General features: G+C 38.8%; 1 protein-coding gene across 4 annotated transcripts in view; it reads right to left on the minus strand.

Moving 5' to 3' along the window:
* Positions 1 to 8,056: 8,056 nt before the first annotated feature.
* The window catches only part of ADGRG6 (adhesion G protein-coupled receptor G6), a 112,629-nt gene continuing 108,581 nt past the window's right edge, over positions 8,057 to 12,104 (minus strand). For 3 of the 4 annotated variants that reach the window (XM_084515873.1, XM_084515872.1, XM_084515875.1), the window contains one exon: positions 8,057 to 11,526. In XM_084515873.1, coding sequence (XP_084371999.1) covers positions 11,348 to 11,526 — 179 coding nt within the window. In that variant the 3' untranslated portion in view covers positions 8,057 to 11,347. The remainder of the gene's footprint in view (positions 11,527 to 12,104) is intronic. The other variant, XM_084515874.1, reaches the window with a different exon arrangement.

Below are 12,104 nucleotides of genomic sequence, written 5' to 3' on the forward strand. Positions count from 1 at the left end.
TGGGCTGAGGGTTCAACTCCATTCTCACCCCTTGCTTTTTGGAAAAAGAGCAGCTCAGATGAGTGCTTCAGCAGGTCCCTTCCTCAAGGGTCAGGCCAGGTGCAAAGCTCTGTGCTGAGCTGGAAATAAACATTCCCTCACCAGAACCACACTCAAGCCAGGATGTCTTGTTATAAGTCTGGTGCTCTTCTAGCAGAGTGACCCAGAGGTCCATTCACCTGGTGCATAATGATCCAGGAGTCACCCATCACCCATCTGAGGGACAGTCTCATGGGCCAGACTTGGGGTGGCTTTTACTCCAGAGCTTCATGACTGCAGAAGACTGGTGACACAATTTGGGTCTACCCTTTGTCTTAATTTTTAGCTTTGACTCATTCCTGAGTCTGAACTATAAATTTACTTTTAGTTTAAACTTTCTGATACTTTCTTGCAATTGATAGATTTATCAGGACAAGTGGAGACAGTAAATTTATGTTTCAGTAAGTGTGTTTGCAAATATTTTTCTGTCCTCCCAGACAGGGAAGTGTGAGATGGGCTGTTGATTCACTCCGATGCAGTGACTGACCAGCTGGGACTCCCTTTTACTTACTCAGGATTTTGAAATCTCTTTCTATCTAAAAGTCCATAAGCCTGTAAGCAGCATTCCTTCTACTGAAAAAAATACCAAAAATCCACTGTGATAGAGAATTCCTTTTCTTTATTTTCTTTTTTTCATTTCTTTCTTTTTCTTTCTTTTTCTTTTTTTTTTTTTTTTTTTTTTTTTTTTCATGTCAGAGTTTATGCTACTAAAAAAATACAGATATTTTAAACACTAAGCATTATCCAATGGTCTTGTAAGTTGATGTTACTACTTCTTTTTAAGAAAATCATTTTGTTTACATATAGAAATCATTGAGCTATAAAGGCTATGAATAGAATTGCCTCATTCAACCTCTCTGAAATAATTTATTCTTAAAACCAAAATCCTCACAAAGACAAGCAGCAGTTTATCATTTTTATATGGCTGGTTACGCCCTGCTTCATAGGCAAAACAAAAAGCCATTAGTAACACATCACACTCAATAAATCAGTGCATTCAGGTGCAGACACATAATTCTGTTCTGACAATTCAGCATCCATTGGCTGAGCAGGGACACAGCTAGCTCAACTCTGAACTTGTGACAAGTGTAAGGTAAAACATGTCAGAGTGAAGAAGAAGTGGAAGAAGAAAGTTCACCTTGGCAGTCCTGATGACTCAGGAAGATTGGGCTAACTTTCTGAATGGCAATAGCTTGTTTTTTATTATTATTATTATTATTTTATTATTATTATTATTTTTTTTTAGTCCATGATTTATAGAAAGGGCAAGCTGAGTGTTGGAGAAAAGGTGCCAAGCTCTGTGGATGTGAGAGGCCAGCCAAAGAGATCGCATATGGCCAAGTATCAGCCCTGTGGCTTTAAACTTCTGCTACCTCAACAGAGAGAATATGACACATCATAACTACCTGAATTTAAAAGCCATTCCTGTACAGCTAAGTGACAACCTGATAAAATAGAAAGGCAAAAAACCCATAGGGGTTATCTTGTGCATTTTTGCTTCAATATGTGAACAAAACCTGGAGAATGACTGCTGCACTGAAAGGACATCCATGTTAGAAAACAGTGATACTGGGAGATTATTCAGGCTTAATCTGGGGAGAGAAAGAAAGAGGGCTGCATCCAGCCTGAGTGAGGCTGATGCTCCTCATCCTCCTTCCAAACAGTGTGGTTTAATAAATAAATCACAAGTGTGTGGCAAAAGAGCTAAAGCAGACTAGTCATTTTAGCTGATATAAAGAAAATTATTTCTGAAAGAGCTGCCCAAACTGGAGAAAAGAAATTGTGCAAGACAAACCAAACCTTTGTTTTCTGAACTCAGGCACTTAGTCATCAGTAATTATTTAGATTGGGTAAATGAGCCAAAACACTTCATAAAGCAATATTTTTTATTTTATTATTTTATTTTATTTTATTTTATTTTATTTTATTTTATTTTATTTTATTTTATTTTATTTTATTTTATTTTATTTTATTTTATTTTATTTTATTTTATTTTATTTTATTTTATTTTATTTTATTTTATTTTGTTCCTCAGCTATTGCATCTGCTGTTTTTCCACAACCACCTCAATATTAAAATGCTTCTGTTGGCGTTGTGCCAGCCATGGGAGAAACAAGCTGGCTGAACGTAGCCATATGCCAATCACAATCATAGGACTGCTCTACACACACCAAAATGTCTCCTTTACGGGAATAAGTCACCGCAGCTCCTATCATCAGGCAGCCAAAACTTTGTGATTTGTATGCACCAAGACAATTTAAGGTTTGTGCACATGGAAACTCTGTTAGGCAGAGATTGAGATCTAAGGAGGAAGAACTGTCTGCCAAAGGCAGAACTTTTTTCCTGTGGTATGAAAAATAACAAAAACTGAGCCATTTAATTCAATGCCTAAATGTGGAACTGAGTTGATCTGTTTAATTGCAAATATCCTGGAAAACTATCTGTTAGTTTCAGCATCCTGGATGTCAGGACAATATTAGCTAGTGCTTTGCTTTTACACTGGATTGTCTGTGCAGTTTGAAAAAAAAAAAGAAACACACGGCTTGATTTTCAGACCTGTCTGGGATGTGTGTATGTGTGTTGGGATATTCCTTATTCACATGTGGTACCAATACGCATTGTTACTAAAAATCCTTCCTATCCCACTGACTCCTACCTGCTGAAATGGCTGCTCAAACTGGGAGCACCACAGAAACCTCTGTAACTGCACTCCCAAGTCACCAGAGCTAATCCTAACCATCCCTGGCAAATGTCAACACTCTGAGTCAAACTTCTTCACATTAACTTTGTCCCTGAAGCTTCTTTCTCATCTTCTTTTTTCAGCCTCACTGAAAGAAAGCACTGAAATGTCTTTTGCAGCATCCTCAGTAATGGATGGATTTCCTTTAAGTGGGAGATAAAGGGCCTGTCACTTTTTGCTGGCAGATTCAGTAAAGGAGCAGGCCAGCATGCTCACAGTAGCAGCTCACACAACTGCATGAACTTAGAACAAAAGCTAAGGAGCAAAACAAATACATGAACCTCCAGCACAGTTTTGACCTAGTACTTAAAGGTGCCGGTCACAAGCCCTGGTGTCCAGCATACACAGCCCTGACGAGACTACTAGAGATGGTAACACTCTTAAAAGTGTGTTAATATGAGTAGAATAATAGTGAAAAATGAAAATGGAACCAGAAGTGTTCTCAGGAAGTCATTTAATTCTCTTCCCCACTTTTAGGCAAACTTAACAATATCAAAATCAGCCCTGCAATATGCATGTCTAACACAGATGCTTGCAGTCCACCAGGACTGAAAGGTGATGGTGGCAATGGCACCTGTGACTGACTCCTCCAGACCTAGGAGGGGCTTTATACCCCATCTCTGCATTAAATCAACAGCAGAGGCTTAGATAAGTTAAATGGGGGCTGTTGCCTCTGTGAGGGGAGGCTGGTGGCTGGGGTGATCAGTAGTGGCATGCAAGATGCTGAGTGTAGGGTTCTGGCTTGGGAGAGTGAAGCTATGCTGTGGATAAGGCAGTTGTGGACAAAGGGCTAGCAGCTGAGAGATTAGGAAGGAGAAGAAGATAAGCTGTGGAGATAGGGCACTGATATTAATTTGTTGTAGGAACACCTTCCTCCTCATGCTGTTTAGTGTGTTAGTAAAAATAGTTACATGAAATTAAAGAGGATCACAGAGCAGGAGACTGTGTTACCTGATACTGCTGTCTGAGCTGCTGATGGCATCCACATGAGTGGGTTTAGAAAGCCCATGTTCAGCCTGTTCTGAGACCCTTCCAGTGATGGAGGGTCCCCTCTGTCCTGGAAGTCCTCTGGTCCTTTACTAGGACCTTTTTGTTCTCTTGTCAATGCCCAGCCTGATCGTAATCAGAGGATCTCTTTGCTTGAATGTAGATAACATTATATACATTACTTGGTAGGATAAAATAGTCACAGGATTGCTTATTTGCTGAACCATAGTACATCAGTCTGAGTGAAAACAACAAGCTAAGTGAGAAAGACCCATAGGAGGCATTAAAAATAAACAAGAATAAAAGAATGGGATGAGTTAAAGTTATCCGTTACCCAGCAACAGTATCCAACAGTCATACTCACAGGGACAGGTTCTTTTGCCTGTGTTAATCTTTTTTGAGTTGATCTTTTCTGCAAAGAAGTATGTATTCAGATATTCTCTCCCTTCTGCTCAGCCACCTCAGAAGCACCACAACAAAGACTCATTTCACCATGCCTTTATCTGAGGCTGGTTGGTGCAAAAACCCTGAGGTACATGGTATGGGGCTTTCACAGACTCACCTTTTATTTGAAAATGCAGTGAAGTTCCTCCAGAAGGTAGTCCTTAGAGACACCTACTAGGAACTGGCAGCCTTGACCCCAGCCCCTCTTTAGTGTAATGTAGCTAAAATTAGTGTAAGTTCCTCTTCTTCATCAAGAGCTGCCACCTAACCAGAGCAGGGTGCGGGGTCTGGTTTGGATCACTATTTTGAGGTCTAGCCTGCCTAAATCCTATTTTAGTTCTGGCTCCATACATCCCATCAGCTTGCAAGAGGTGTTGGCCTGACTGCTTCAATTCTTGCCTCACATTTACCACCATCTCTAGGTTGCACCAACAGTGAAGAAGCAATACATGGGTCAAAGTCCAGCTAGGCTGCTGGAGCTGCATCACCCCTGAGCTGCCCTCCCTGGAGAGCGCAACCTGTGTCCATCCTATACTAAGTTGCTGCAAATTTGCACAAAAGTCCCTTGAGAGCTCCTTTAGTTGGTGACTCTGAATGTGTGCAACACAGATAAAACATGTTTTGGAGCAGTGATGGTGTCATAACATCCATCATACTAGTCTTATGGCCCTTTCTTTACAAGTCTTGGTTGTTCCTGGATCTCCAATGCCACCATTCCTTCTTCCAGCAATCAAGGCTGCCATCCCTATGGTGTTTCTCTGAAAATTAGGAGAGGCTATAACTGGGCATGTACTTGTCCTGCTGTACCTCCCTGAGACCAGCCCCCTTCTCTTATCTGGGTGGCAGAGAAGAGCTGGTGCATGTGTGGGGAGAGGGATGTGCCAGACCAGAGAGTCTCCTGGGACAAGCATGGATGGGGTGATTCAAACTGTTTCATATTTTTTTCCCTTGAAGTTCTTGCCAGAATTGCTGATGAGACATTTTAATTTCAACATGGTGTCATTTGCCAGTGAAGCAGCTTTCTGGTCAATCCTGCCCTAGGAGAGAGCAGTTCTGGGGGCTCTCATATATAGCTGCACTCACTTGAGCTGAGCTGCTCACATGTGACACAGGGAAAAAGTACGTGGAGCAGAGGGACCAGCTGGGTGCAGCTCTGTCCTGATGTTGTTGAGGGGAAAATGTGGGAGGGAGGTATGGGTAGGTATGTCACCATCAACAGAGCTCTGCTGTTTTTTTTTCCTCCCTAGACAATTATACATACAGTGAATTTCTGAGTCACAGGATGCCAGCCCAGCAGATCAAATCACTTGCCCAGTGCTGGAACAAGCTAACGTGCAAGTCTGAAATGGAGAGCTGACTGTTTGCTCAGCTGACAGCAGTGCAATATTTGCTAATTCCATTACATCTTCTCAGAGCAAAAAAGGAGAAAATGTAGCAACCAGCAAGAGAAAATACAGAGACATTCTGTATGATTCTTTCCAGTAAATATGCCCAAATGCAGGCAGACAGCTTTCTCCCCTCACTTCCTCGAGTTGCAGAGTGTTTGCTCTATCCGCTGATGTAACAGATTACTAAATAATAGACAAACCTGATATGAACTCTCCTACTTATCTCTGTGCTGGTGCTTACATATGGAAGAATCTTGTTGCATTTTTCACTTGATTTTAACAGCTTTATGTCTACTAATATGCTACTGCCCTCTGCTGGAAAATCACAAGCAATTGTGCCAGGCAAGTGGAAAGGAAAACGACTGGAATTTTGAAAATGTTACAACATTGCCTAAATGTTATATTACATTGCAGCTGAAATACAGAGGACAAAAAGACACAACAAGGACAACAAGAGCCCTCTGCCCACAGTGCAGAGCATGATTCACTGCTCTGCCATTGCCCTCTTCTTCCCCTGTTTCTGTGGGCTCCTAAAAGGGAAAAGACCTGGCAGTGGAAGGAAATATCTGAACAGAGTTATCAGCACTCGCTCTTTTTCCTACACTTCACATACGGAACACAGTTGGGATTTTTCAGAACGATTTTCTGTCTAAAACTATGTTTTTTGAGAACTCTTACTAGCATAGACTGGGTGCAAAGTGCCCAGACTTATAGAGCAGCCTGAGTCCTTGGCTGGCTGCTCTGTGCTGAAGATTTGAGCTGGCATTTATTTTGTAGGGTAGGTCATCCATCTCTCCTTATGAAAACCATATCATTAAAAGTGCCATTAGGTGGTGCTGGTTATACAGCCCATATGGACAGCACCACAAAGCGAATCTCTTGATTACCAAATCTGAGATTAATGGCAGCAGTGCATTTGAGCAAGCAGATGTATCTGAGGAAGAGCTACCTTTCCAGAAAAAAGCCTCAGAGAGATTTATTTAATTATTTCTGATATGGTGCTTGAAGCTTGTCAGGATGATTTCTCATCATGGGTGGCATAAGTATCTTCCTGAACTTCAGAGATATTATTGTTGGGTCACCCTCCAAACATGGAAATACTGGAGCTGCTACCTTGAAGAACCATGATAGATCTTCAGCTTAAATCTGGGGAGTAAAAAAAATATTAGTTTTCATTGATAGGTGCACATATAGCCATTGTAGTATGTTCTGCCTACTCCAGTGGCCTGCCTCCATCACTGGTCAGGCTGCATATCCTAGAGAATGGACAAGAAATCACATTGGTCAGGCTGCATATCCTAGAGAATGGACAAGAAATCACATGGAAAGTGTAAGAAGATGTAGAGCAGGCCTTGACAACATCTCTTCCCTTTCCCTTTCCCTTTCCCTTTCCCTTTCCCTTTCCCTTTCCCTTTCCCTTTCCCTTTCCCTTTCCCTTTCCCTTTCCCTTTCCCTTTCCCTTTCCCTTTCCCTTTCCCTTTCCCTTTCCCCTTCCCCTTCCCTTTCCCTTTCCCTTTCCCTTTCCCTTTCCCTTTCCCTTTCCCTTTCCCTTTCCCTTTCCCTTTCCCTTTCCCTTTCCCTTTCCCTTTCCCAGCACTGCAGGAAATAATTGTCCTGAGGATGGGAGTGTGAAGATGAAGCCAGGAACACTCCAAATTACATAGATCAAGTAGCCAAAGACCAACTAAAAGGAGGACAAAGGGGAAAGTTTCCTTAGCATAGCAGTATCTGTAGCACTGGGAATGAAATGGCTGTTCCACAGACTGGTTTGCCTGACCTTAACTTCTAAGCCTTTTGCCTGATTTGCTGAGCCATATTGGTTAGATATCTCTATATATACTAAACATATAAAAAATCTTTGAAACCACTCCAAGAATGACAGACTGATGCCCTGTAACTTGGTAGATATCCTTGTAGTTACATAGATGTGTCTGATTATAGATCAGCCTTTCAAAAAGAACAAAACGAAGTGGCATTTTATGTAACTCAATGGGTTACATTAGGAAGCTGTTAATGGTAGAGGATTAAAATAAAATTTTTCTTGATATTTAAAAAGTGATGAAATGAGGAGAAAAAGAAATCCACCCCCAAATGCTGCAAATCACTCCTTACAGGTTTGGCATCTGCCAAGATCCCACTTGAAAAAGCCTGGGCTCAGAGGGTCCTCCTACACCATTCAAGGTACAAAGCCCAAGAGCAGTGTTCACCGTCCACACACACGAGAACATATTGCCCACAGGCATGACCAGCATCCTCATTGACATTATGTGTTTTGTTTTCATTGCTTTCTATAAATATTACTGCCCAATCTTCATATACTATGCATTTTCTTAGATGAGCCTTAAGAACAGGGGAGCAGATCTGACACATTTCAGCAGGTTTCCATGTTCTTCAAGGGTAAACATTCAAAAGTAGGCCATTAGTGTGTTACATTTAATGTTTATATATTGGTGTGAATATTTAATTGATTGGCTGACTACAATATTATAACAGTGATCAGTCAAAGTATGATTACAAGTTAAATCAGTTATTGATAATGAAGGACTAAATTCAGCTGGAAAGAAACATATAAATAGAAATAACTCCTGAGTTTTCAATTATTCATTTGTATTACTTCTAAAATATTAACCCAGCATATTGTCTGTTGCCTTGATTTTCCTTTCTTGCTATGACATAACTTTCACCATAAATAAATTAACTTGCATAACTTTCTGATCATTCACTGGCTCTCGCATCAATTTAATCACAAAAAGGAAAAGTATATTCTGCAAAATGAATTCCTCTGATAAAATGAAGTTAGTCTTGCACATTTATTTCCAACATTTTGGCTAGGCATGTACCTGCCTCACATACTTAATAAACAGAAGATTATTTTCCAGAATTCCACAGAGTAATTTTTGCCATTAAACACTTAAAAAGAAAAAGAGAAAACAACGATTCACTATTAAAAGACTTTAATTGTTTGGAACACTAACATCAAGAAAGTTTACTTGAAAATGTTTCTTTCCATTTTAGTCCCTCTTCAAAACAGTTACACTATATTCCACTGACTAGTATTACAAATTAAGTTGACATGTTTCCTCATACAGAACTACAGTAAATTGTTTCACAAGGTGTTTGGAAAAAGAAAAAAAAAGAATTCCCTCTTCTTTTATGATGAAACAGAAGCTTACCTTTAAAGTAACAAGAACAATCATTATAGAGCTAAATATATTTGACATATTTAACCTCATAAATAAATAAGTATATACAAGAGAGGTTACAGCATGTCAACTACAAAGTAGAAGCTTTACATGGTAGAACTGAGAGTATTCAAGAGCATTTAACTGACACAGACAGTTTAAGATTACTACATGGTAGTAAAAAAAAAAGAGAAAAATCTTAATTCAGCAACAATATAGGTAGCTGTACATTAAACTGACAGGTTACAGCTCTGCTTCAGTCAGGATACTGTGTTTTTATTTATTTACTTATTTATTTATATTTTACTAATCTATTATGTTTTATTATTCCTCATTTTTTCAGGAATGTTTGGTTTTCCTTTTCTTCACTTCTGAACACCTTAATCAGGTAGAAATCTCACAGTAAGCTGCTATGACAACACTATTATCTACAGTAGTTAAGCAAGTGGAATGATATATAAATCCAATAAATGCTTGTACATAATCTCTCCCTACATTATTTCCCTCTGTAAAGATATCAGACAACATTCATCACTATTAATAATTACATTTTAAGTGAAAAAGTTTGACTTTCATTCATACCACCATGTAAGTACTTGCAGTTAGGAGAGTGAGGTTTCATTAAGGTACATGTAAAAACAACAGTGTTTCTGGACAGAATACAGTTAGGAAATACTCCTCCTGTGAGGTGTTTGCAGCCAGGGAATATACTCCATTTGTGCGGTCACAGCATTAAATGATCTCTGCACACAAAAGTGTGTGCAAAGAGCAGAGAGAGGCACAAATCCACATCCCTAATCATTGAGCATCCACCTGCTTGGCAACTGAAAATCTCACAGCATAACTTTCTGATCACCTTCTGAATATAGCTAATTAAATATTTGGCTAAAAGTACTTGGTAAAAAAAAAAAAAAAGAAGTATTTTTCTTTCAAAAAAAAAAAAATTCCTTTAGGAGACATTCTCCTCTGAACACATTATTTGATAACACCATTGATGTTTTGGCCCATGCTTTCATAGACATGTGTAGTAAAAGTTTTTATAAGAGCTGGCAAGGATCTTCACATACTTTTGGCAGACATGGTCACAAGCTAACATATCACAGATTTATAGAGCTTAAAACAAGTAAGCATTGTATGCTCTTGTCTGTTGTATGTACACACAGAACTCAGTGTAGGGATGCACACAGTATAGCTATGTGAAATTCCTTCATGTTGCCTGAACACTGTTTAAACTATGTGCCTCCAACAACCTCAGTCAAGTCAACCAATGGGGGGCAGAAGAAGGAAACTGATACTGATACTGATAATGTTATGTGCCCAGAAAGATGTTATTTATTTATTATTGGTAAATGTAGTTCGGGTTATGCTAACGTTGGAGGTGTCTATACATACACCATATCTGAAATACAGAAACTGATGAATGAATATGTGGGCTTACAAAATATTAATCTTGTATTTGAGTTTTAGCTCCACTCATCGTTCTTAGATTGTCTGTAGTAGACAGTATTTCCTCTGTAATATTGATTGTGTGCATTATTATAAAAGTATGTGTGGAGAGAGATCTAGGTATATATCTATATATAGTTGAATGTCTTTTGTTTGTTTAGCAAAAAATAACATTAAACATGACTGCACACACTGGTGCGGACATTCTAAAACAAGTGTTGCAATGGGAGATGCCTCTTTTCATACATACTGTTCAATAAACTTTGAAACGTAACTTTGTGTAAACTTTGGATTTACCTATGTACTTGTTCTGCACCAGTGCAAATGATACCCAACACTGTATGTTTCCATACATATCAACAGGCTTAAAATTTGCAAAAGTTACTAGCAACCTGCAGGTTCTTCTAAGTCTAGGTAATAAAAATGTTTCTATGTACTTTGTTACAAAATAGCCTAAATTTACAGCACATACAGTTTTGGTAAGCAAGATTTGCACGATTAGGTCTATTCAGTCAAAAATGGTTTTAAAAAACCATTTAACACTGGTGTTAGGGCTTTATTCATTTACAAAAACAAACCACCACCACCACCAACAACAACAAAAACCAGGCAGCACTGGACAGTCAAGAAGCAAGAATCTAACAGGTATTATAGGGAAAATCCATATTCTTCAAAAGAAATAGAACACCAGTAGACTGTTTGGTAAGGCCTTGTCTGTGCTGCATGACGTTTGCTATTTTCTCCAGGAGTCAAGACTTGCTTCTGTCCAGACTATATAATTTAGAGTTATACTTGTGGCTCTTCTTCTGTCTTAAAAAAATATTTACACAGGATTACAATTAGCTGTCCAGGTATCATGTTGGCTGGCATATATTTTAAAACAGCTCTGTGTATTGGTGGAAAATTGTCTTTTTCTACAACAATAAAAAGGTAGAAAAATTGTTCCACAAATGGACGCTGTTAATGGGATAACATTATAAACTGAGAAAAAATACTAGGCAGGTCACATTGTAAAACATCCAGTATTCTCAATTCCAGACAGATTTTTGGCTTCATTTGGTTCAAAAAATTCAGAAGTCCAGCTAAAACTTTGTGCTATGACTAAATGTGTCAGACATGATGATATTTTTATAGAAGTTGTCAGAGTGAGGATTGCAGTATCCCTTGACCTTGTCGATAACTTGATGGACTGGGATGATGGATGTCTGTTCTCCATCCTCTTGGGCAAATTTTGAAGACGGTTTGTCAATAAAAATATTCTCTAGGAAGAAGAAAAAGCAACAAGATGAAGTTAGGGCTTCTTAAACAAACCCATAGTTTAAGAAGTGTGTCACTCCCACATAGGTATGCCTTCAATTGCCACTACTGCTGAATGAAATTACTGCCCTGAAAGTCAGCAAGCAACTTTTTTTGTTTTGTTTTGTTTTGTTTTGTTTTGGTTTGTTTGGCATTGCTTTGTCTAAATTCTTTTCCAATACCTGGTTTTGTGTGCAGGCCTCTCAGTTCTCTCTCAAAATTACCCCAATGTTGCTTTGCCTAAAGTGCTGCTGACTTCTGTTCTTTAATATATTAATTTAGTATTGATGCTTTGAATCTGACAAAAAACTGTAAAGGAGGTGACCTCCATAACATCTGGTAAATAGCATCACATAATAAAGTAGTGGAAAATGACAGTGAATGGATTTAATCATTTCAGAAGTTATAAGCACAGGAATAGTCATGGAATGTAACATATGACCTGCATTTTAAATCAGATAACCAGAACCCAAGTTGGCCTAAACTTTGCACTTGCATAGCATAATTTTGTCTTTACCATAAGAGAGGAGAGTACAGACTGAA

The sequence above is a fragment of the Aythya ferina genome, assembly GCF_964211825.1.
Source record: "Aythya ferina genome assembly, chromosome: 3".
Taxonomy (NCBI): Eukaryota; Metazoa; Chordata; class Aves; order Anseriformes; family Anatidae; genus Aythya; species Aythya ferina.